The sequence below is a fragment of the Balaenoptera borealis genome (genome assembly GCF_965194805.1).
Source record: "Balaenoptera borealis genome assembly, chromosome: 16".
Taxonomy (NCBI): Eukaryota; Metazoa; Chordata; class Mammalia; order Artiodactyla; family Balaenopteridae; genus Balaenoptera; species Balaenoptera borealis.
Genome location: NC_138872.1, coordinates 26,090,121 through 26,116,232, shown reverse-complemented (window position 1 = coordinate 26,116,232; position 26,112 = coordinate 26,090,121). Strand labels below are relative to the sequence as shown.

Here is a 26,112-nt window from a genome sequence, read left to right as displayed (position 1 = left end):
CTTTGCTGATTTGTAAACTGGAGATGGTCTTTTTCCACTCTGCCACTTTGCTGTGTCAGAGTGTACATCTTTGATTCAACAGCAAACTCTCTCCCCACCCCTAACTGAGGTTTCTACGTACCTGTTTGGCAGGGGAGAGGAGATCTCTCTCACTCTCTCTCACACATACACACACACACACCCCTTTCCCCCTCTCTGGCTCCATGCAGGAATGGAGCACAGGCTGGAAGGAGAGGAAAGGGGGCAGGAGAGGGTTACCTTGACTGATACTATTGCAAGATGGCCCCCTACTCTCTGGGGAGACAAAAACTGTTTACAGCTGAGTCTCATGGGCACCTTCATGGGGGTGTTTCAAACCTCTGCGTCGGGCCTCCCAAGCTGCAGCTCCAGACGAGGGTAGAGTTCCTCCAACGGCTGACCGCCCTACATGCCACCCCCAGCCCCTGGTTCTCTGGCAGCCTTTCCTCACTGCCCAGGGATGATAATGGGAAGGACCGAAACCAGCCCCATTCCAGATCCCTCTCCTGCAGGGTCCACATCAGGCCCTTGGAAACACACACACACACACACACACACACACACACACACACACACACACACACACGCTTTGACCCTGTCCAGAAGGAGCAGAGAGCAATAATTTTTCCCTCACGGAAGCCACTCTGCCCACAGTGACATCAGTTCATCAGCCTGTTTCTCTCAGGAAGAGACAGAATCCAGCCCGTCCCATATCCCAAGTCCAGGGTCACACCCCTCTAGGTCCGCACTAGGGGCAGACACCCCTGCTCTCCACGCTGAGACAGTGGGAGAAGGGACCACAGCTGCCTCCTAAGAAGTATCTTCACCAATCTGTCTCCTTTGCCCTCTTGACACTTTTATCACCTCAGTCTGGGTCAGCGCCTCCACGTGAGGGACCCAAGAGCTGTGCCACTGCCTCTTGGCCACCTGCGTGCACTGTGGCCTGGCTCTTCCTCTTGGTTGATAGCGTCCGAGGAAGTGTGGTGCCTCAGATGACACTTGCGTTTTGGGACTTGAGGAAGCACTAGTGAGGACACTTATTGATGGGTAGTGGTCAGGTAGCTTGATGCAGATACTGTCTCTGAATTAGGCCTTGAGGGTCAGTAATGTGAATATTTCAATAATAATAATAGCGTTTCCCATTTACTAAATTCTCTGATGTTCCAAGCATTTCACATTATCTTATATGACCCTCAAAACAGTCCCATTTTACAACTGAGGAAACAGAAGATCCCAGAGAGGAAGCCATTTTCCCACAGCCATACAGCTGATAAGCCCCAGAGTAGGGATGCATCGGCGTCTGGTGGATTCCAGATGCTTCCCCTGCCTGCTGCCCAGACAGGGCAAGATGGCATCTTCAGGGGGGTGGATGAGGCATTCCAGGAAGGGGACACAGCACAAGCAAAGGCCTGGGAGCTGGAAAGAGGGGAGGCCAGGACAAAGAGGCCCTGAGCAGTCTGGGGATTGGTGGGGGCTGAGTGGCACTGAGGGCAAGGGTGTGGGTTCCAAGGGTGTGGGTTCCAAGGACAGAGGCGCGCTGCCCATGGGGGGCAGCATAGCCAGCTGGAGAGCCCGGGAGGAGGCATCTGCCTCTCTGGAGATGCGCCCAAGGGAATGGCAGGCTCCCTCCGGGAGGCCGCTCTGACTCCAGAAGTAGCTCATCGTTAGGTGTTTGGGGCCGTTGGCGCGTTGCAGACATGGCAGGATGGCAAATGCTCTTGCCTTCTTCCTCTTGACAGCTCCAGGGAGGGGAGACCAGCCAGGGCCTGGCCATGCACTGTGTGACCCCACGGCCCTCGCTGCCCCTCTCTTGTCCCCCTGCACATGGAGACAGGGTTCAGTACCGGCTCTCCCAGCTCTGAACCACAATCCCAGCTTCTAGACTGAAGTCAGGCAGCAAGGATGATTCCCCAGATTATGCCAAAAGGCCCCGTTTGGGTCCAACTCCCCGACACTAAGCTGGAGTCACTGGGGAAGAACAGCGTAGTAGTGAAGAGTGTGTGGTCTGGACTATACAATACACTCAAGTCCCAGCTCTGGACGCCCTGGGCATGGACCTGGAGCAAGGCACTCACCTCTCAGGGCCTCAGATACCCTGGGTAAACTCAGGGCTGCTGACACCCACCTCTGGGTGAAGTGAGCCAAGGCACCCAGGCAGTGGGCAAGAGGGGTCCCGCGGGGCTGTTCATTTGTCCCCTTGGCTCACAGCCATGACTCACTCATTCACCCCGTGAATACTCAGTGAGATTTCTGAAGGCACGGGCAGGGCAAAGTTGGTGCAACTGCTGCAGAATGAACGAATAAGAGCACAGGCTAAGTGCTGGGTGAGCGCATACCTCAGTTCATGCTCTCAGCAGCCTGTGAGGCAGGTGCTAGCATAACCCCATTTTACAGATGAGGACATTGAGGCCCAGAGAGGTGAAGTACCTTGCCAACAGTTACACAGCAAAGAAGTGGCACAAGTGGGATTCAAACCTATTCCCTTGAGTGAATTAATTCATGGAGATGTGTATTCCTAAATCCCAGGACGTATTTAGGAATAAGGGATGGGCAAGGCTATTCTTTCCATCCCCCAAGTTAATTATTTGGCTACGCTATGATCGTAACCTCTCTGCAAAGGCTCATCCTATTCTAAGCAATAATAACAACAGCAACAAGCACTCACATTTACTGAGCACTTACTCTGTGCCGGGACCTCCAGTCCCTGTCCTCTCAGCACTTGAGGAGGCAGGTGCTACCGTTATTCCCATTTCACAGATGAGAAACTGAGACCCAGAGAGGTTAGGGAACATGCCCTGAGTCACAAGGCATGGAAATAGCGGAGCCAGGGCTGAAACTCAGTCTGTCTCAGGGCGCCCCGTGTCCGCCAAGATATCCCTAGATAGGTTATGATGTCAGAGTTTCGGTTTGAGTGCTGGCTCTGCCGTTTGCTGGCTGGTGAAGCCGGTACCTCTGTGGCAAAGTCAAGGTAACAATGCTGACCCTGGTGGGAATGACACTCCGTTGATATGACTGATGTAAAGCCTGGGGTGGCACCTCCACGTTATAGGTGCTTCAAATGTCATCTGCTCCTGTTTTCATCATTGTCCCCACGGGAGTGGCTGCCCAGGAGGCAGGGAGCCCCTTGCAGAGGCCACGCTGTGCCCGGTCCAGCTCCCCTGCCACGCGCCCCCAGTGCCCCACCCACCCCTCGCGTCAGCCAGATCCTTCTTTCTCCGAACTTCAGGAGGCTGGAGTTTGAGGTGGGGCTGTGGTTCACCAGATGCCACAAATATTTACCTTGGAGACCTCAGCCCAGATGCAGAGGGTGTACAGGATATAAGGCTGGACTTCCAGACCCACTGCCCAGGTGAGGAGAGCAGCAGGCCGAGGCCTCCACGTGTCCAGGTAAAAGTGTAGGGAAGGGGCTAACGGCCTACATCACCAGGAAGGGACTGAGCTGGAGACATCTGTTGGGGTCAGGTCAGGAGCAGGAGGGAGGCTTGGCCCTGGTGTAAGATCCCTCGGTCCACTAGGACCTCTGAGGGTCAGGGCCAGGGGGTAGAGAGGTGCCCAGCTTCCTCACCCAGAAGACCAAAGAGCAGTGATGAGGGACTGGACTGGCCCAGTCTCTCCCTGACCTCATCCCCACGACATTAATCCATTCTGCGCACACCAGCTGCTCTGTGGCCAGCCCTGTGCTGGGGTGATTCTGGGGATAAGAACTATCAGACAGTCCTGGCCATCAAGAAACTCCCAATATGGGCCAACATGGTACATGCTGTGCTCAAGGAAAGCCCAGGGACATGGTGGTGGAGGACAGTCAGGGAAGGCTTCCTGAAAGAGGTGGTATGTTGGTGGAGAAGCTCAGTAGAAGTTGGCTGGGCAAAGGAAGAGAGAAAGGTATCTCATGCAAAAGGAACAGCATAGGCAAAGGCCAAGAGGTGAGGTACAACGTGGTGGGTGTGTGTAGGGTGCTTGGATTTGTAGAGGAGACAATTTTCCACAAGAGGGGAAGCTACCATCCTCTTGCTTCCCTGAGCACCTCTGATCAGAGGAGGACAGAGGGGTGTGAATTGATAACGAAGGCAAAAGAGAATCAAGGTATTTGAAAGAAAAAGACAGTGGGGTGGGGGCGGGGGGCTTCCCGGGTAAAAGAGCAGGGTGCAGGCAGGGCGTCACCGCTGTCTTCTGACTTTGACTGCAAGGTGGCTCCTTCTGACCCTAGTATCAGCAATAATAACTGTCATCATCGGAATAACAGCTAACACTCATTGAGGGCTTGTGGCATACCGGGCCACAAAGGGATGGTCCTATTTAATCCTCCCAACAACCCTGTGATGTATTATTATTATTACCCCTTACTTTATAGATGAGAAAACTAAGACAGAGAGGGTAAGTCACTTGCTTGAGATCACACAGCAAGTGGTAGAGGAAGGCCTCCAATTCAGGTCTGTCTGACTCCCAGGCCCACGATATTTCTCCTCCACCCTCAGGTCTCCTGAGACTCAGGGATGAGGGTCCTATGACTTGACAGGGGTCCTCGTGGCCCAGACCTTCCCAGATTAGCAGGCTCACATTCTCCCACTGTTCCAGGGCTCCCAGGGGCCATTCATTCATTCAGCAACCATTTACTTACTAAACGCCCACTGTGTGCCAGGCACTATGCTGGCTGCTGGGGACACAGTGGGGTGCAGGTAGACCCAGCCCTTCCTCCCGGAGCTCTTGGCCTGGTCAGGAAGGCAGGTATTGAATCGTTATTGCAAGTGCGTCAGAGAGCTCACACTGCGCCAGCTCACAGAAGACACTCGTCATCCAGATGCCACGTCTGTCTTTGGCAACAAGAAACCCGGGTGCTGAGCCAAGCGAGGGCCCAGCTCTCTGGGTCAGGATCCTCCCGACCTCCAAGCAGGACCGTGCATAGGAGGCAGAAGCTGCTATAGGGTGCGTGGGGGCAGAGCCAGGGTGCAGGCTGGGGAGCTCAGGATGAGGTTATAGCTGCTGACGCTCCACACCCTGCAGGGGACAGAGCAGCCCAGGAGCCAGAACACCCCAAGCTCCTCTCGCAGGAGGCGCCCACAGGCCTCTCCTCTCTCTTTCTGCCTTTCTCTTCCTGGCTCCAAACAGCCACCTACTCCCCCTTCAAACCACTGAGTTTCATGAATTAAGCAAAGAGCTTTCCTACCACTTTGCATCTTACCTGAATTCTCATCTCCCTCTGGCCTCCAAACTTCCTGTCCTGGGCACACACCAGCCCCCCAGGGTGACATTTCTCCAAGTGTGGTCCAGGCTCTCTGGTTGCAGGAGAGGGAAAGCTTTACAGAGAAAGGGACACGTAAGCAGTTTTCAAGAATGAACAGGAGTTCAGCAGGCAGATAAGGAAGGAGGAGAGCATTACAGGAAGCAGGAAGAGCAGGGCAAAGGCACACACAGGAGAGAACAAGGTATGTTCTGGGAACTTCAAGCAGCTTGGAATGACTGGAAATTTGTAAAGCAAGAGGGGAAACCCAGGAACTGAAGTTGGCTGAGGAACTGAAGAAGCAGAAGTGTTTTGTCCTGAGCACTGTTTTGTCCTGTAAGAAAATAGCTAATATTTTCCAAGTGCTTGACATGCGAAAGGCACTGTGCTAAATGCTTTCTAGATATTAACTCATTTAATCCCGACTCCATGAAGTAGTGGTTATGTTGCCCATTTTTCAGATGAGAAAACTGAGGCACAGGGAGGTTAAGTTGATTGTCTAAGGACACAGAGACCCAGTAGGGCTCCAGAGCCCACTCTGTTGACCATCTCACTAAACAGCCTCTCCTGGACTCCATGCCCCAAGTCACCAGGCATGGTGGGCCTGGCCTGGGTCTCTCTGCCCAGCTAACAGGGCCCTCTGTGCTCACCCCAGATTGTGCCATGTGCCACCTGCCAACCCCCAAGAAGATGGCCAGCCCACGGACCTTCACCTTCCTCTGTGGTTTGCTGGCAGCCAATCTGGTGGGAGCCACCCTCAGCCCTCCTGCGGTTCTCAGCCTCAGCCCAGAAGTCATCAAACAAAGTAAGTCTTGGCCGCCCAGGCCTCACCACCATAAGGCAAGGGGGCAGGTAAAGCAGCCCTCCAAATGAGGGAGAGAGTTCCCCGTCCCTGGGGGTATGCAAGGCATTGTTGGGATCCCAGGTCTTGGGTGAGACTTGATTGGGTGAGTTACAAAATTTGGGAGTGTCTACGATCTCAAGAGTCCATGATTCCAAGATCACCTTCTTCTTAAATTCCACGATTCCAAAACACACTACTCTGAGGTTCCATGGCCTGCAGAAGGGGTGTGCGGCCACTGCGTGCGATGATGCAACTGCCTCTCCAGCTGCTCTCACTTAAACCCCTTTGCCAGAGCACCTCTTCTGAGTTAGACCCAGGGTGCAACTAGTCTCCAGAGCAAAGACCCTCAGCTGGGAGTCTGGCCGCCTGGGCCACGGGCACAGCTTTATCACGCTCCAGCTCTGTGGCCCTGGCAACTCCCTGAGCCTTGGTTTCCTCCTCTGCAAGAGGGTCCGCCTCCCTAGGTTGTTGGGAAGTGACAACAACCTTCTTGTTACAGGAAGTAACAAGAGCTTAATGACCTCTCCGGCTCAGCTTCTCAACCTCAGCACTGCTGACCTTGGGGGCCGAATACCTCTGCTGTGGGCGGCTGTCCTGTGCACTCTAGCTGTTTCGCAGCATCCTCGGCCCAGCTGTGACACCAAAAATGTCTCCAGACATTGCCAAGTGTCTCCCAGGGGACATTGCCCCAGTTGAGAACCACTGCTCCGGTGTTGTCCCCTGAGAGGGAGAAAATCAGTGGGCTCTGGAGGTCCAACTGGAGCAAGTAGAGACCAATCCTCTCTATGCAGTGGGCCTGGGCTGCGTCTGGATGGGAAGGGATGGGCCAGGTCCTGCAGGGCCAGACAGGCATTGTAACCAGAGGAGGGAACCCCTAGGAGGGATGGGGAGCAGAGAGCCCTTGACACTCTTTGGGGAGGCATGTGTGCCTTGGGCCCACGCTGAATCGCAAGCACATGGAATTTCAGCCAGAAGGAGCTTGGAGAAGAGCAGCCATTTAGGTTCCCCAGCAACAGCGTCTGAGTTCAGGAGCTGTGTGCAAGTGGGTTGTTCTGGAGGTGATCCCAGGAAACACCTACAAGAGAGCGGGAAGCAAGTCAGGTAAGCAGAAGTCAGTTACCACCAGGAGCTGGAGCTCCGTCCTCCTGGGCATCTGTGTTAGTCAGGGCCAGTCAGAAGGCAGAAACCACACAGTAAGCCCAATAGATGGGTTTGTATAAAGAATTATTAGCAGGAATTGGAATACTGGGAAATTGGCTAAAAGGAAAAAAGGTGAGAACGCCAAATGAGACCCTAGGGATTGGGATGCAGCAGGGAGCTCAAATCCAAGTACAGAAGAAACTTGGAGGAGAGAATCCTCCCCAGAACTCATGGCAGGAGTGTGTTGAAGCCCCTTGAATGGTGGGAAAGTCCCCGAGCTGTCCAGGGTGAGAGCTGGTCCACGGTTGGCAGGCTGAGGCCACCTGGCAGAGAACTGCCTGCCGAGGAGCAAATGGATTTCTTTGGGAAGCAGCCCCTGGACAAAGGGATTGCTGTTGACTCACTGGGACGTTGTCCCTGGGTAACTGCCTGGAAGGGAGCTGGGGTGACCCCGGCACTGGCTGCCCACGGGAGTCCACTCAGCTCACAGCCTGAAGCTCTGGGAGGTGATGCCACTGGAGTCTGGCAAGAGGAGCACCAGGGCCAGGAGGGGAAGCTCCTTCCTCCTCCACGTCCCTCCAGAGCCTCTACTGACAGTGCTGAACAGTGTGCCAGCTGGCAGAGGAGGAATATTTACAGGGACCAGCTCCATTGTCACAGGGCAGGCAAAAAGGCCCGCTTTGTCTCTGAGAGGCACCGACACACAGGGACTCTGGCACACAGTGTCCCCACGGCGGGGGGGGGGGGGGGGCGCGACACACCTAAGTCATCCTGCCCAAGGGCGGAGGGAGCTGGGGTATTTATACACCAATTCCCGTCAGTCATTGGCTGAGGTTTTCTTCTGGAGCATCAGCTCTCCAGCACTCTGACCTGCTCTGCACACAAGCCAAATGGGCTCCAGCTGTCAGGAAAAAAGTCCAACTGTGACCAGAACCCAGGGGTCCTGGCTCTTCCTTTCTCTGCTCAGCACCTGGGGCTCTTTGGACAACAGGCCCATAGGATGTGGAGGTCAGAGAATCATTAGCAAGTGAGTTTCAGCTGCAAAACAGCCCCAAACAAGGCCTTATGAGTTCCCTGCCTCTTGGCTCCAGAGTGTTTGCCCCTGGCTAGGGAGAGAGTTGCAGGTCCATGTGCCGGTTGTCCTGGCCAACACTCCCGGCAGAGGCTGGCAACGTTCAAGGGTGTGAATGGTCCCACCTGTGCCCAGCCACAGTCTTCATGTGAAAGTGACCCATCTGGACCATCGTCCTCCAAGTCACATTTACACAGTGGAGATGATCAGAATGGAGCCATCCATACCCTCACCTTATATCCCAGTCCAAGTAGCCCTGAGTGATGTCCCCTCCCAGCCTGGAGCCCCCACCAAGCCATCCTTCTCACCTCTCCTTCTGGACCCTAATCCCTGGGACCTGTCTCCAGTGCTGACGCAGAAACTGAAGGATCACGATGCTATCAACACCCTGCAGCAGCTGCCGCTGCTCAGCGCCATGAAGGAGTCGGCCGGGGGCATATTCAGCAGGCTGGTGAAGTCCATCCTGAAGCATATCATCTGGTAAGTGGAGCAGAGCCAAGTTGGGAGCTAGCTCTTTGCCCACACGTCTGCCCGGGACACGCTTTGCATGCTCAATCAATTGGTCAACAAGCATTGGTTGGTATCAGCTCTGTGCCTGACTGTGAAGGATGGATCAAACAAAGCCTCTCCCTCAGAGGCTCCCAGAGGAGTAACAATAACCGTAAGAGAGTGACCCAGGAACCCTAAGGGGGGTGACCTCAGGGGAAGGTCACCTGGGGTGGGAGGGTGAAGGGATAAGGCGATGCTTCTCAGTGGAGGGGACAGGTGAGCCAATGACTCCATGCTCACCAGGAGACAAGCAGAAATGGCATTCCAGGCAGAGGGACTGGCCTGAGCAAAGGCATGGGCGGGGGGAGGTGAGAGTCAGAGTGGCTGGTGCTCAGACCCCAAGTCCAAGAGGGAGAGATCAGCAGGGCCAGGGCACAGAGGGTCTTACAAGTCAGCCCCAGGAGCTTGGATTCATCTCCTAAGTGATGGGGGAGCCATGGAAGTGTTGCGGGCAGGGGAGAGGACAAGGATGGGGGCAAGACCGTGCTAAGGAGGAGTCAGCACACAGGGCTTGGGTCCAGCTGCTGGCTGGGCACTGCGGGGTTGGAGACAGGAAGGATGGAGGGAAGCCGGTCTGGGGACAATGCTCAATGAACATGAGGCATGAATCTCATCTCTCCCGTGTCCCATCCAGGCTGAAAGTCACCTCAGCCAGCATCCTCCAGCTGCAGGTGCAACCCCTAGATGATGGCCGGGAGCTGATGATTCATGTTCCCCTGGACATGGTAGCTGGATTCAACACGTGAGTGTCCCCTCAGTCAGGCACAGCTGGCCTGACAGTTTCCTCCACTCATTCTCCCCGCCCCCATCCTCCATGCAGGTGTCTGGAAAAGAGAGTTCCAAGCAGAGGACAGAGCAAGTGCAAAGGCCCTCAGGCAAGAGTGCACTTGCCTTGTTCACAGAACGGAATGAGAGCGGGGAAAGGGGGCAGTGAGGCGGTGCCCCAGTAGGCAGCTGGGGCCAGATCGTACAGGGCCTTGTGGGTCAAGGTGAGCACTTGGTTTTACCAAGTGAGATGGGAGCCGTGCAGGGCTCTAAGCAGAGGAGGGACATGACATGATTTCACATTCTTCAAGAAGCCCTCTGGCTGCTGTGTATGGGGGCAAGAGTGGAGACAGTGAGGCTATCCAGAAGCTACTGCAATAGTTCAGGAGGAGACAATAATAGCATGGACCAGGGTTTAGGAACAGGAAGGTGGTGAGAAGTAGACAGATTCCAAATATGTCTCGGAGGACACAACAGAATTTCCTGACAGATTGAATGGGGGCTCGGGGCGGGGCGGGGGGAGAGGGGAGATTGAGGGGTCAAGGCAGCATGGAGTGGCCAGCAAACAAAACAGGGAAGATCATGAGAGGAGAGGATTTGGGGAAGGATCCATAGTTCAGTTTGTACATGTTAAATCTGAGATGCCTGTAAGACATTTGAGAAGTGAGTTAGGTATAAGTTTGGAAGCTACTGACATAGGCAGAGGATTTAAACCAGGAGAGGAATCTAGAAACTGAGACTGGGACACAATGAAGTCAACAGTTGAGGAGATGAGGAGAACCCAGCAAGGAGCCTGAGAAGGGAGGAGTGAGAGCCAGGAGACAGAGGTGGACAGCAGGCTTGGCTTGATCCAGCCTGAAGCTGGGATGGAGATCACAGCATGGGGCTCCTCCACTCCCAGGCCCCTGGTCAAGACCATTGTGGAGCTGCACATGGAGGTGGAGGCCCAAGCCATCATCCACGTGGAGACTGGCGAGAGAGACCACACCCGCCTGGTCCTCAGCGACTGCTCCAACACCCGCGGGAGGCTGCGCATCAGCCTGCTACATAAGTGAGTGTGACCTCCTCCCACTGGGTTCCTGGCATGCCTGGGAGGGAAGCCAGGTGGTGTCCTGGACCCATTTTACAGATGGAGAACGTTGAAGCCCACAGAAGGAAAAGGACTTATCTCTCCTGACTCCTGATCTGGAGCTCCCTCCAGGAAATCTGTGATGCCAAAGAGAGCTCAAGATATCAAGGGTGAAGCGATAATGATGGGATTTCAGGCATCGTGCCAGAAATTGGGGCAAACATTTGAAGGTGGAGAGGAGGCTCTTTCCTAGGCCCCTCAAACCACACAGGTAGGCTAGGGTGGAGCCATGGGTATAAACTGTGGAGTCAGGCAAACGTGTCTCCTTCATTTACTGTCCAGGTGACACTGGGCAAGTCACCTCCCCATGCCTCACCTTCCAGGCCACAGTAAGAGGATTAACAGGGCAGCAGCACTAAGCACTCAGCTGAGGGCAGGGCACACAACAGATGCTCAAAGACATGGTGCTTCCCTCCATCTCTCCTTAGCAGGAGAATGGGGGGAAATGCCAACTGCCCTCATCCCAGTATCCAGCACAAATTCCTAAAGACAACCCCCAGGCCCTGTCCCTGAGAACTGTCTGCCACTGTCTACACCAGGCTCAGGGTCTACACCCAGCCTTGTTTCTAACAGGCCCTGGGCCTTGGGCAAGTTCCTTCCTCCCCTGGACTCAGTCTCCCCTTCTGTAAAACAGGGGAGGGGTGATCATCTCTGACCCTGCCTCATCTCTCTCCTCTTCTCCTCTTGGGAAGGCTCTCCTTCCTGCTCAACTCCTTAGCTGACAAGGTCATAAGGCTCCTGGTGCCAGCCCTGCCCAAGCTGGTGAAAAGCGAGGTAAGTGGAATCAGGGTCTCTCTGGCCTGTGAAGCTTGCTTCCCCTGTGGTTGGGGATGGAACTGCACGCTGGTGCTAAGGGACTTGTGCTTCCTTGAGTGGGAAGCTTCTGGGCTTGGGTCACTCTTTCAGCAGTGGATCCTTGAGATCAAAGTAATGAAACTCCCAAAAGTCAGCCAGGGGACCTTGAACAGTGATGTGCTGATAAATTGCTCACAATTGACTCAGGAGGGGTTGGTTGAAGGAAGGGAGCTCTGATTTGTAACATTTACTGATTTCGTTGATGTAAACAGCCCTTCCATTGCCAATTTCAAGCTACTAGTGTGATGTCACTGAACAGAGTCAGGAAGAGATGCCTGGTAGCCCACTCTTGTATGGCATTTCCACCATGCAGGTACAATAGACGTAAATAAGCTAAGAACAATAGATAACAGTAAAATAAAACAAAATAATTAGGAAGTAATGAGTTTTGAGTTTTCACTGACTTTGATCTTAGCATAACTTATTTAATTGTAAGTTTATACAATTTAATTTTTAATAATGTCAGGTTTAGCACCAAGCTCAGATATTCCTGAAAATTTAACAGTTGGCCCTCATAAATTGGTCCAAGCTGGCTCTAGCGCACCAGGGCCTCACACCATCCTGGTTGTGTCGTCAGGGGTTTGTCACCCACCAGGTCTTGTTGGACTTATTTCTCTGAGTCAGTAAACATGAATCCATCTCATTTTATATGTCCCTTCAATGTCACAGGTAAACTAAAATTCTATAAGTTGGAGTCAACCACTGTGACCATTGATTTTCACTGTAAATTCCAAGATGTGTTCACAACAGTGATTCTCCTGGGGTTAAAAACACCTTGTCAGGGACTTCCCTGGCAGCCCAGTGGTTAAGACTCCACGCTTCAACTGCAGGGAGCGCAGGTTCGATCCCTGGTCAGGGGACTAAGATCCTGCGTGCCGCACTGCGCTGCGTGGGCAAAATGAAATAAATAAATAATAAAAACACCTCGTAAGATAATTAATATATTTTTAATAAAAAAACTTTTTTGAATGGAAAACACACTATTATAACCAAAACCTTTGGGAAAAAATACCCATAATCCTTCTACCTTAACTTGGCGGCTATTTTTTCTTTTGCATGTTGTTTTCCAAATCTCCATCCACATGCACTCAGATTTTTATATGGCTGCACTCGGCATCAATATTATTTTATATCCTCTATGGTATATCTATTTCCTATGCCGTTGTATGATATTCATAACTATTTTAATAGCTGTACCGTATTTAATACTTCTTAAAACCATTCCAGAGAGCCTTCTGAAAGGACTTTGAAAGTGAATCCTTTTGTAAAACTTAGCTTCACTTATGTGAGGTATTTTTTCTCTTAAGAAATTTTTTTTTCTATTTAAAGGTGGCAGTTTCTTAAAGTAGAGCCAGCTGGAAATTTTTTCCCAGCCTCCAGCAAAATCATATTTTAACTGGCATTATACTTTAATAGCTAAAAATGTGTCTTCCACTAGAAAAGACGGCAAGAACTTGGGATTATAAAATGTTCTTTGCATGATATCTGTTTTTAAGGGTGAAAAGCCAAATACAGTGAACAATTTGAGAAAACTGGCATTCCATTAATCATCATGGTTCCCCACCATGAATCACTGGATTTGAAACTACAGTCCTATGAATATTTTACTTGTCATGAAGGGAAAAAGGCGCAGCATGTTTAAATCTGGCAGGAGCCCATCTAGAAAATGCTGATGCCCCTTTCAGTGTAAATATGTGGGTCCCAATCCCAACTGCACATCAGAACCTCTTGGGAAGGCTTTTTAAAATACTGATATCAGGGCTCGACCTGAGAGATTCAGATTTAATTGGCCTGGTGGGGCCCTGGTATCCCAGAGGATTCTAGCTGCCCCAGAGGAGGATTTGAATATGTAGCCAGGGGTGGAACTGAAGGAAGGGGAATTGTGGGAGAAGATGCAGAGGGTGCCAGCGACACCTTTCCCATGAGGAACAGACAGTGAATGCTGGGAGTCCCTGAGCTCAACTCCTCCATCCTCCCTGGGCTCAGGGTTGGCAAAGCAGCTGGAGCAGGGAACAGGTTTTTCATAGGAAAAATTAACATTTGTCAAAGTGCATTGTCATTTCTCGAGAGTAGCAATGGGTGGTCAACCAGAATGTTCTTCACTGGGCAAATTGTACCTAAGACAAAATGACAAAACCTCAGAGCACTGCCCTGGAAAACAGGCTGCCGAGAGCAGAGAACAAGGCCTTTGGGCCCCATGGTCACGTAAGTCAATTGTTTAACTTCCTCCCCAAGAAGAACAGCTCTGGCCAGGGGTTGTCACTATGGACATTTGGGCCCCCTAATTCTTTGCTGTGGCGGCCACCCTGTGCATTGAGGGATGTTTAGTAGCATCCCTGGCCTCCACCTACTAGATGCCAGTAACACTCCCCCTAAACTGTGACAACTGAAAATGTCTTCAGTAATTTCCAAATGTCTCTTGGGAGACAAAATCTTCCCCTGCTGAGAACTGCTGCAATTTTGAAGGGAGAAGAGTTCGGGGGGCAAAGAGATGTGTTGGAGCTAGAAACCCACAGAGATTGTTCGCAAGTCTGGTTGGGTGTGTCTTGCTGGCCTGTATTCTAACCTGACACGTGGAAGGAAGTCAGTACCAAGTGTTGACTCAAGAAGTGAATGAAGGAACGCATTCTCCATTTTCCTCCTATGGAAACGTGGGCTCTTGTGAACACAATGAGTCTGAGGGGAGGACAGCTGACAGGCCAGGCACACCCTGGACACAGGGCAAGGGACAAACCATTGCAAAAGATGCCAAGTGACACCAGAGGCTGTGATGGGCTCTGAGCAGCGGTGATGACTGGGGACATAGATGCACCACTGAGTCCTCAAGCCCATGGGTGAAAATCTGGCTGGCCGTGGGCACAGGGACGGGACTCAGCCCAGGAGAGCTGAGAATGGGTCACTGGGGGGCTATGTGCTGGCCCCTGGCTGATGGAAGCCCTGCATTTGTGCTGTTGCAGCTGTGTCCTGTGATCAAGGCAGCCTTTGAGGACATGTGTGCGGACCTCCTGAACCTGACGAAGGGTAGGTGCGCTGCTCTCTCATACCTTTCTCCTTGACTGCTGAGCTGGCCTCCAGGCCCTGGCTCTGCCCAAGGCAGGCCTCCCCCCATCAGGCCTGAGCAGCAACTTGGCCCAGGAGCAAGTGAGACAAGAATCACCTGATCCCTGCCCAGGATGAGCAGACAGGAAATCACCACGACTGTGACTTCATGAGCACACAGTACGTGCAAGGTTCTATGTGAGCCCAGTGGGTGCCCCAGATAAACGCAAGTTCAAATCCCAGTTCTGCCACTGATTTGCTCCATGGCTTTGAAAAAGCCAACTCCACCTCCTTATTCTGTTTCCTCATCTATAAAATGGGGTTTATGCAGCCCTACCTCACAGAATTGTTAGTGAGGATTAAAAGTTTATGGGAAAGTTCCAGATACATAGCAGGTTCTCTGCCTGGCACAGAGAGGTGCTTACAGATGTGTGCTGGATGGGTGGATAGATAGATGGATGTATGGATGGATGTATGGATGGATGGATGGATGATCAGAGACTACTATGGGCTACTAGGGAAGAAATAAATTGTATCCTCAGATCACTCACAGTGAAATTCTGAGTTCTTGGACCCCTCAGAGAGGGGATTGGTGGGAAGAAGAAAATGCTACCATCTACTCTTTTGGGATCTGAAGAGGTTCATTCAAAGCCACCAGAGAGGAGTGGAAAGAAGAGAATGGAATCAATAGGCATTCAGCACCCATAGAGCACCTGCTTTGGGCCAAGCCCTTGGGCTGAGTATTTTATATACACTGTCTTACTGACTCCTCAGACAACTCCATGAAGTGGAGTGGATCATTACCCCACTTCACAGATAAGGAAACTGAGGCTCAGAAATCATTTGTCCAAGTTCACAGAGGAAATTAGTGATAGGGGAAGGCTTTAACCCAATTCTTCAAGTTCCAAGTCTGGTTTAATTCAGATTTGAGCCAACTTTACTAGGTACCAGTCCTGTACAACCTCTGAGGCAGGTATACTACTCTCTCCTCATTTTAAGATGAGGAAACTGAGGTTCAGAGGCTAGCCAAGGCCGCTGGGGCTCCAACCCAAGTCTGTACGGCTCCCCTGCTCCCCAGGGGCAGGGCAGGAGGCCTCCCCCAGGAGCAGGCAGACCAATGACCAACTCCCCGCCCGCCTCTGCGCCCCTCCCTAGTCCTCTCCATTTTCCGCCCAACAGCCCGGGCACATGAGACGCCACCGCCATCTGGCGGCCAAGTGGGGAATCCCAAGGCAAACGCACGCGATCCCTAGCACAGACCCAGACCCCGCCCCCCTGCAGGGGGGGTGCAAATCTGTCTGGTGGGGGAGGTAGACAGGTATAAGCTGTAGGTCAGTTTTGTTCCAAACCAGAACGTTGGCATAGGACCGACTGGGTTCAGATCCTTTCACAGTATGCCCTTGAGGGACATAAGTCACTTCACTTTTGTGAGCCTTGGTTTCCCCATCTGTAAAATGAGGGTAATCGTAGGACCTAAGGTTATTGTGAGGATTCCATGAGGTAACACATGTAAAGGTTTAACACGTTACCTGGTGCTTGATATATGCTCAATAAATGTCAGTCAGTATCATCATCATGTTTATCACGGTCCTCATCAACATCATCGTTACGTCTGCTCCTTCCCTTACTCCACCTCATGCAATAATGCTGCTCCAGCCAAAAGCAGCCCCAAACCATCCCATCCAATACTGTCCTCCACCCTCACACAACTTTCTTCTTCTCCCTGAGCAGTGCCCGTTTCTCTCAACTCTGACCATCTGGAGTTTGACTTTATGTCTCCTGCCATCGACCATGATGTTGTTCATCTCATCCTGGGGGTGAGTGTCATGGGACCTCAAGGAGAAAGTGGGGACATCACTGCCCTTCTCTGACCCCCAAGGGTCAGACACCATGGGTCTGTTTCAGGGGAGAAAATGCCAGTCACAGTTAGGACACACAGGCTGATTTAGAAGAATCTCAACAGGCTGAACATGTCCCATGTAAACCATTCTGATGGAGAAAAATCAGCAGCTGGAAGCTACAGGCCACACACAGAACATCGACCCCAGTGACCTGATTTCCTCCAACCCTGATTTTTCCAGTCAGGGTCCAGAGTGTGTGGGGCTCTTGGCCTTTCTCTCAGGCAAGCCCTTTCCATTCCTCAAATATCTGGTGACCTTGAACAAGAGCCCAGGATGGAGACACATCACTGAGGATCACACAGACCTAAGTTTCTCTCCCAGCTCCACAGCTCCCTGATGTGTGACTTTGGGCAAGTTTCTTCATCCCTCTAAGCCTCAATTTCCTGATCTGTAAAATGTAATAACAATGGTCACCAAGGAGAGGAAGAAATGAGGCTGCATGGGACCTGGCAAGAAACCAGTAACCATCGGTTCTCTATAAAATGTGGAGCCGCCCACCCACACTGGGGCTGGACGCCCTCAGGGACCAGTTCAAGCAAGGCAGCGTGAATCTCAGACCAGTTTTCACGGATCCTTGGAAAACAGCAGCATCAAACATTTCCATCCATTCTGTTGCAGTCTTGAATTTTCCCTTCATCTAAAGGGTTTGTGAGGTATCTGAGAAGTTGAAACCTAAATGCCACATAAGACATCTAGATTTTTTAAAAATCAGAGATTACCTGAGGGGTGCAAGTGCAGTAGATGTTGCTAGGCACCTGAGATAAGTCATCATCTACAGCAAAGCACTGAATGCCAGGCTGAGTTTCCTGGCAGCAAATGCAGAAAGGGAAACAAGCTGAATGGTGTCATTTCCTTCTAGGTTATTACTGGATATGTCGTGGAGTTAAAGTTCCTAGACAACTCTCTGCTCTGTGTCTCCTTAGGCCAAGTTGGTGGACTCGGAAGGAAAGGTGACTAAGCTGTTCAATGACAGTGTGGATTCCCTGAATCTGCCCTCCCTACACTATACCCCTTTCAGCCTCACCATGAGGAAGGATGTGGTGAATGCTGCAGTAGCTGCCTTGCTCCCTCCAGAAGAACTCATGGTCCTGTTGGACTATGTGGTAAGCCTCAGCATGGGACAGAGCGTGAAGCCACCTCTGCTGCATCATGGGGATTTCTTGAATCAACAGGGACACAAGGACTCCTAAGCAGGCACCACCTGTCAGGCTCAGCTTACATATCTCCAGTGATGGAGAGCTCACTCCCTTCTCAAACAGACCCTGCCTCTGATATATGACTCCAAAGCTGAAAACCTCCCTGTAACATTCAGCGCCAGTCCTAGTTCTGCCCTCCTGGAACCTGAAACGCCTGCTTCCTCTACCAAATAACAGGCCTGTCCAAAGGGCATTTTAGATTCTGACTGGCCCTGGGGTGGTGATTGCACCACCGCTGTTCACTTCAGGACCCACGGCAGACATCACTAATCTCTCAGGGCCCTCCTTCCTGTTGACCCTGGATGCTGACACAGCCGCAGAATCCTTATCAATCCAGCACAGCAGACAACCACCACTAGTCAACTGGAGTGTGCCACCTCACCAGGGTGCCCGATGGGGAAACCGAGGCCCAGAAGGGGATAGGGTTGGCCCAAAGTTAAGGAAGCGGGACAGGACTTCAGGTCAGCTGACAGACAACAGATCACCAAGCTCTCGGGGATTAGAAGTCAGGGTGAGGGGCGGGGGTGACGAGAAAAGGGGAGTGGTCACCAGCAACCACATTCATGACTATAGTAAGAATTCGGTAGCTTCTCTATGTCCTCTGAGAACAGGGAGCCGCCCACAGACCCACAAGCACCACCAACCCACAATAAAAGTCCAGGCCGGTGGGGACTTCATTCTCCACAGCCGCTGACATAGGGGATGTTTCCCACCAGGGACAGACATGTGCACTGGACCACCAGGCCCTCCCAGCTTTTCTGGGGTTTGGGGGATCCCAGCAGTGGGGCTGCTGGAAGTGTGTCTCCCCTCTCCCCTCCAGCGGACCTGCTCTGGCTTCCTCTCTTCCTTAGCTTCCTGAGACGGCCCGCAGGCTGAAGTCAAGCATCAAGGTGATCAGTGAAAAGGTTGGTCCATTTACCATCTGCAGCCTGAAGGGTGTTTGCTGTGGTCTGTCTACTGGCCTCTGGGGAGTAAAGTATGTGTGGAACTGCTCTGTCCTTCGAGCACTGGTGACTGTAACAGACTGGTCCCAGTCCTCACGGAGATTTCAATCTAATAGGACAGTTTGACCTGAATCAAATAATTACACAGATAATAATTCAGTTACAAGTGTGGTGACAAAGGACAGATTCTAGGGGTTATGAGAGCACTACTGGGGCACCTGATAGAGTCTGGGAGATTAGGAAGGGCTTCCCTGAAGGGAAAAGTATTCCAGATATAGGGAGAAGCAAAACCAAAGGCTGTGAGATGGGGAGAGCAGCAGTCTATTCCAAGATCTGAGGAAGCAGGGAGTCCAGGAAGGTTGACAGCGGCCAGACCACATGGGGCCGCATGGGGCCGGCAGGCCGTGGTGAGGCACTTGGGAGGTCACATGTGGGTCTGATGTCCTTTCAGGCAGCAAATCAGCTGGGGCCCACACAAATCGTGAAGATCCTGACTCAGGAGAACCCAGAGCTCCTTGTGGACCAGGGCAATGCCAAGGTGGCCCAACTGATCATGCTGGAAGTATTTGCCACCAATGAAGCCTACCGCCCCTTCTTCACCCTGGGCATTGTGAGTTCAGTTGTCTGAGACGTTGGCAGCAACCTGGGGGACCCCTCTGTCCACTATTCCTGTTCACCCCTCTTGCTTTGCTAAACCTTTCCACCACTCTTTTTATCTCGCAGGGATAGGGGAAGGGAATTCTGAGCCAAGAATCAGGAGATTTGGGGGCCCAGCTCTTTATTAGTCAGGATCTTTGGGCAGAAATTTAATTCACATGCACAAAATGAATTGTATTAGCTCGTATAACTGAAAAGTCTAGGTCAAGATGGCTTCAGGAACAGCTGGATCCAGGTGTTCAAGCAATGTCATCTTCATTCTTCTCTCTTCCCTTGTTTTTCTTTGTGCTACCTTCATCCCCAGGCAGGTTATCCCTTCATGGAAGTGCCCCCAAGCTGCATCAGGCTTATAACCTATCTGCTTGGCAACCCCAATGGAAAAGCTTCTCTTTCCCAGTAGTTCCAGCAGAACTTCCAAACCTGACTCTCATTGGCTGAGTTAGGGTCAAGTGCCCACTCATGAACCAACCAGCGTGGCCAGAAAAATGAAATATGTAAATTTTCTGAGCTGGGACACACACACACAAACACACAGGAGTGGGGAATTGGGTTTGTCTCTATCCAAACCACAGGCCTGAGAGGGAAAGGGGTAATTCCTCTTCTGAAGTATGAACAGAACTAAATCATCTCCAGGTAAGTTCTTAACTGATTTTTGCAGTAACCCCAACAGGTCAGATCTCAGAGCTTCTGTATAAGGGGATCCTGTGCGTAAAGGTATGGGGCTGGGAGTCATCAAAGGGCAAGCCCAGTAGGAAGTTATCTTAGATGGGGCCCTTAGAAACAGGCCCAAGACAAAGACTCTTATAAAAGTGATGTATTGGGGGAGAGCTCCCAGGAGAAGGACTGAGCAAGGATGTGGTCTCAGCTGGAGGCTCGCTTCTGCTTCACCCCACAGAGAGCTCGGGAGCATGGTGGCACCACAGAGTCGAGCCCAGGCTGAAACAAGAAGGCTGGCCTTTTGTACCCCCTTGTCCTTCAGTTGTTGGCCATAACTGCCCCCAGAGTAGGCACAACATAACCTCCCAGCAAGGCCGCTCCGCTCCAGCAAGGGCAGTTCCCCAGACAAGGGGACAGCTGGGCACTGTTAACAGAAGCATTCAGCAGCTAAGGAATGGATGCCCCACCCGAAAAAAGGACCTGAGTGGGCCACCAGCTGAATCGCACAGAGGACAGGGAGGAGGAAGAGACGAGGCAAGGTTCATGGCTGGGCCCTGGATAAGTGAGGCCGAGGAATCTGGACACCACCTGGTTGTTGGAGGCTAACGTTACACTCTCCTTACAGGAGGGTCGCTCCATGTCCTGTGCAGGCTGTCCACAGGCCACGTCAGCAGGCACCATTCACACAACTACAGGATGCACAGTGCCCTGGCTTCCTGTGTGGGAGGATACTCTGAGCCCCCAACCAGCAGGGGAAGTGGACTGCCCCTGGCCAGCCTCACTCTCTGGGGACTTCCCCTCCATGGCCAATGGCAGACACTTTTCAAAAGGTCACCAAGCCCAGGCCTGCAGGAGAAGTTTGTTCTCTGGGTGCAGCTGCCCTGGAGCTGGAGCCTGGCACTTGGGCTCACCCCAGCCCATGCGTCAAGATGATGGATACCTTCGGCACCTGCGTTTGAGGCCTGGCTTAGTTTCTGACCTTTCCAATAATAATAACCGGTTAACATTTACCATCCTGTCTGCCCCTCAGTTTCCTCACCTCTACAATGGGGTAATAATAGGACTCACTTCACAAGAGTCGTGAGGATCAAAGGAGGTGATCAGATAAAGCTCTTAAAACACCACCTGACGCACGGTGAGGGCTCCGTGTGTATTGGCTACTGTCATCATTGTCATGATCAGTAATCCTCTGTGCGGTCCCTTCAGTGGGGAGTGGGTACAGGTACCAGCCCAATAGAGAAGGAGTTTGAGGCCCACAGAGGTCAGACCCTTTCCCAAGGTCACAGCCAACAGCTGAGATTCAGACCGTGTCAGCTTGGCCCCAGAGCCTCCTTGCAGAACCCCACACTCCACACCTGACACATCCTCTAAATAAATGGGGCCTGGGTTTCTCTTGTTGCAGGAAGCCACCTCAGAAGCTCAGTTTTACACCAGAGGTGACCTACTTATGCTCAACTTTAACAAAATCAGGTAAACATGAAAATCACTGTGAAGATTCTGGTGATGAAAATGAGTCCTGTCTGGTGACCACTGGTTTCTTTAAACACCCAGCGTTTTGAGCCTCTGGGGTGACAGTGTGAGTGAAGGTTGCTTCCGGACGGGCAGAAAGGCTGCCTTGCCGGGACTGTCCCACTGTCAAGGACTGAGTGTGACAGAAAGCAGAGAGGGACATGGCCTTGCAGCAGTCACGGGGCAGGCTGACCCTGGCCACGCGGGAAGGGGCCGCCCAGCACCATCCCCTCGGCCTGGGGCAGCCCATTTTGGACACCAAGAAAGTAGCAGTGACAGTCATGCCTGGACGCTGAGCCCCCATGGGGCCCAGCCCAGCAGCACACGGCTCCCGCTGCCTGCTACACCCCTGCCTGTCCTCCCCTCATCCCACCACCCTCCTGCTGCCCCAGAGGGAGTTCAGGGGTTGCAAACTGGAGCCTCCTGGGACAAATCAAGCCCATGGATGTGTTTTCATCAGCCCACATAGGGTTAGGTTTTTTAATATAAATTAGTCGCCAACATATACAAATCAGAATATCTGGCCGCCATGGCCTGCATTCCTATATGGCAACAAACAGGGAAGCTAGGAATTAGGTACCCCCTTTAGAAGGAGAAAGAGCTCCTCAGTCCACCATGGTCCTCACCCTTGTGGGTGATCTTTCTGCCTGCTCTTTGGGCAACTATTTGTTTGCTCTCTCCCCCCGCTTCCCCCATGCATTACAATGTAAGCTCCATGAAGCAAGGATTTTACTTGGGTCACTGCTGTACATCCAGAGCCTGCACTGTGTCTGGTACATAATAGGTGCTCAGTAAATAGTTGATGAATGAATGAATGGGACTCCGAGGGACCAGCCTCATGGGCATCTTCTGTTGCAGCTCTGATCGGATTCACCTGATGAACTCAGCCATTGGCCTGTTCAATGTGAGTATGAACAGATTTTCCCTGGGGGTGCAGGGGATTGCCGAGGATGGTCCATCTCAGAAGCAGACATTGCCCAGGATTTGCTTTGAACAAGGTCCCCACGGGCAGCCCCATGGTGAGCTGGCCAGCCTCCCCGATCTCAGCCTCAAAGTCCAACCTCCTGGTTCAGGTGTTTACTGAGCACCTACTGTATACCAGACACAGCTGAGACTACACACATTCACAAACACACAGATACACACGAACTTCCCTTCTGTAAAGTTCTGACCCTAAAACGGAAAACAAATCTCCTTTATTCACATCTCATTTCACTCATATAGACTCATCTCAGTGGTGACCCTGGGCAGCCCCTTCCCCCCAGTCCTCAGTTTCCCTGTCTGAGTCAGACTGAATCAGAGATCTCAAATTGGCTGAATCCTGTCTTCTGCTGTGGTGGGGTATTTGTTTCTTTGTTTTGGGGAGGGGCAAATTTTTCCACCCTTTTGTTTTGTCTTTTAATTTTTTTTGACAAATATTTTTTAATGGGGAGGTTTCCACATGAAAATCAGGACTTCTGGCTTCCCTTGAGAAGTTAAAACCTCGGGAAACAGGGTGAAATTCCCTTGGAGAATTCTGCTGAAACAGAGCGGTGGAGCCCTTGAGACTGAGGGCGAGGGATGCATCCCACAAATGTACCCCAGTCCCCTACCTGTGGATCTAGGGCCACCTGGTTTGTGCCCCACCCCTCCCCCCACAGCCTGTCTTGTCCGTGGAGCCCTTGCAGTTCTGACCAGTCAGGAACCTGAGATTCAGCATCTCCACCAGCTGCCCTCGCCAGAGGGCGGGACTGTGCCCATTCTAGGAATGGCTGGGAGGACTTCAGATTCTCAGCCAGGGTGATTGGGCCCCTTCTCTTTCACAGCCTGAACTTCTGAAAGACATCATCACCAAGATCCTTGCCTCCGTCCTGCTGCCAAACGAGAACGGTGCGTCCCTTTGCTGTCCATCCCCCTGGTCCCCAGGGCGTTGAGGGCAGGTGCTTTACTTCTCCTGCCTGTGTCTCCATTTGGGGCCCCTTTCATTTATTTTCCACCTATCCTCAGAGCCTAGTTCTAATTCTGCCTCCTCCAGGAAGCCTTCCAGGTCATCCACCTGGAAATGAGCTTCCCCGTCTCCAGCATTCCAGCCCAATTTCTTCACTCGTGCCAGAGCCTAGGCATGCATGGCAATGCCCCAGGCTCACAGGGCTGACAGCAGGAGACAGACAGAGGTGGAAACAGACAACTAGAGCACACCCGATGTGCCTCCGATAGACCCGGGCTCAAGTGCTGATTCCCCTTCTTGCTGGCTGCCTGACCTTGGACAAGCTGCCTTATCATCCTGAGCCTCAGTTTCTCCATCTGTAAAATGGGAAAATAAGAGCACCTTCCTCAGAGGCATAAAGGAGAAGATGTTTGTATGAGGGCAGAGAGGGGGTGCCTGACACAGTCAGTGTTCAACAGTTCTTAGCCTTTGCTGTTGTTGGCATTGTTATTTGTGTCAGTAGTGGAGGAAGCCAAGAGAAAAGGTTGGAATTATTCTTGTTGAGCCCCAGGTCATGGGGATGGGGAGAATTGGTAACCTCTGACTTTTGTCATGTCTTTGTTTTATTAGAGTAAGAAATCTCAAAGTATAGGCACGTGCTGTGGATGATGGGAGGCCCTGATGGTTCTTGAGCAGGAGCATGAGAGGATGTGAGGGTAACTTTTGGAGCAGCCAGAAGCTGGGGCTGGAGACAAAGAATGGGGAGATGAGGCTGGGTGGACGCTAGGGCTGGAGAACAAGGAGAGGCAAAAGGGGCAGTCTGAGTCGGGAGTGCCAGGTCTAGGAACTGTGAGCCTCTCCACGGCTGCCCATTCCCACCCCAGGCCCACCATTCTCTGACCACACTTGTGATTTCAGGCAAATTAAGATCCGGGATCTCAGTGTCAATGGTGAATGCCTTGGGATTTGAGGCCGCTTCGTGGTCTCTGACCGAGGTGAGTGGGGTTAAACATACAGTCGCAGGGAGAGCCCAGGGATGGGAGGTGGGTGCTGCTCTCCCATCCTGGCCCCTCTGGTCACTTATGGGGGACCTTGGGCAAGTCCCTTCTCCTCTCAGGGCCTCATGTCCTCATCTTTTAGCGGAAGAGGATGGCTGTCCTAGCCTGGAGTCATAAGCCTCCAGCCTTTTCTATCTTACCTGTCATCCCACCTGGCAGAGGGAAGGGTAGGAGGCTTTGTTAACTGGCTTCAAAGGCAAGTTGACATTTGACTCATTTTCAGCTGCCCACCCTCAAAAACTGTGTCCATGCTTCAGCTGGCTTTGATGGAGAATTATGACAGTATACTGTGCACGATACCTAGGCTGGATCTAGACTCAGGGACCAGAGGACCAGTTCAAATGCGAACTCTGCCTCTCTCTCTAGCCAGGGGCCCTCAGGCAGATCCTTTGGCCTCTCTGAGCCCAGGTTCCTCACCCATAAAACCAGCAGATATCTAAATATACAGGCCATGCACTAATGAACTACATACAATGATTCAATTATAAGAAGTTTATCTAAGACACATACTGCATTTAATTCATGTTGGATGGACACAACAGGTGTCCACCCAACTGGGTGGCTGGAGGTTAGTATATTTCATGTATCTCTTATTAGGGGGCATTTAGCAACTGTCCTTTTTTTTTTTTTAATCAAGTTGCAAAGCATCATTTGCAGTTTGGGTTACAAAGGTATCATTTCACCCTTTGGATCTGCTTTTTCCAAATTTCCTGTTTTGCTCTATTCATTTGTTTTGGACTAGCAGCACACTGATATCCTTTTTATAGCCTTACAATATAATATGTTTTAAAATCTAGTCAAAGGAATGAATAAATGGATAGATTTGAGGGAATTCCCCAGCGGTCTAGTGGTTAGGACTCCGTGCTTTCACTGCCAAGGGCCCGAGTTCAATCCCTGGTGGGGAACTAAGACCCCACAAGATGTGCAGCATGGCCAAAATAAAAAAGGATAGATCCAAGATTAAACAAGTACGGCTTTAAAAAAGTTAATGGTAGAATCTAGGTGATGAGTATACAAGTGTTCACTATAAAATTCTTTCAACTTTGCTGTATATTTGAAAATTACCATAATAGAATGTTGAGGGAAATCTAATAGGTTACATTCCTGTATCACACTTAGTTTCCTCAAAAAAGGCAGAGTGTTGTTAAAAATTTAGCTGCCTGAGACCCAACGGATACAGCCAGGAATCTGAATTTTCCAAAACTTCTTGGGAGTTTTGTTGATCTGCTGGGCCTGGGGACAACAGTCCTATATAATCCCAGATTTTGCACCCAGATACTTTACCTGTGCCCCAGGCCCCTGCATGGTGTCACTGTTCACACACAGACGCTCCTGCTCTGACCCTCCCAAGAATTTTTTATGAGTGAGTTCAGGGTCATGACCCCCAATGCCAGCAGTCACCTTGTGGAGGATAAACTAGCATAAACCACAAAAGGGCAGAATGTTAAAAAAACTTTTTTGACTTTTCTCCTCCAATTCCAGGATGCCCTTGTGATCACCCCGGCCTCCTCGTAGAACCTCAGACCATTTTCCTCTCTCCCAGTGAAGACTTGTATGGCGGCCTTCCACGCAAGCTGGGTCTCAGTGGGAGTGTGGAAGCCAGCTCTGTAGACTGGCCCTCTCTGCAATAAATAAACTTGTCTGTGATTCCTGCA

The 26,112-nt window shown here is 51.7% G+C and overlaps 1 protein-coding gene and 1 long non-coding RNA gene across 2 annotated transcripts in view; one reads left to right on the top strand and one right to left on the bottom strand.

Annotated features, from left to right (window-relative positions):
• The window catches only part of LOC309612792, a 13,617-nt gene extending 7,739 nt beyond the window's left edge, over positions 1–5,878 (bottom strand). The window contains exon 1 of the long non-coding RNA XR_014235364.1: positions 5,198–5,878. This is a non-coding gene — a long non-coding RNA (uncharacterized lncRNA). The remainder of the gene's footprint in view (positions 1–5,197) is intronic.
• Positions 3,302–26,112, top strand: BPIFB1 (BPI fold containing family B member 1). The gene is made up of 16 exons (XM_082358882.1): positions 3,302–3,405; positions 5,892–6,041; positions 8,640–8,772; positions 9,476–9,583; positions 10,508–10,657; positions 11,428–11,509; positions 14,548–14,611; positions 16,361–16,446; positions 17,454–17,633; positions 18,578–18,631; positions 19,122–19,280; positions 21,387–21,454; positions 22,352–22,397; positions 23,299–23,362; positions 24,318–24,394; positions 25,940–26,112. Exons 2-16 carry the CDS (start codon positions 5,900–5,902, stop codon positions 25,970–25,972), a joined length of 1,446 nt encoding a protein of 481 aa, XP_082215008.1. The 5' UTR covers positions 3,302–3,405; positions 5,892–5,899; the 3' UTR covers positions 25,973–26,112.

Excerpts from the sequence above, each read along its gene's own strand:
- BPIFB1 (XM_082358882.1), top strand. The coding sequence starts at position 5,900 with ATGTGCCACCTGCCAACCCCCAAGAAGATGGCCAGCCCACGGACCTTC. Across the intron at positions 22,398-23,298 it reads CAGCCATTGGCCTGTTCAAT|CCTGAACTTCTGAAAGACAT; the intron begins GTGAGTATGAAC and ends TCTCTTTCACAG. Across the intron at positions 23,363-24,317 it reads CCTGCTGCCAAACGAGAACG|GCAAATTAAGATCCGGGATC; the intron begins GTGCGTCCCTTT and ends TTGTGATTTCAG.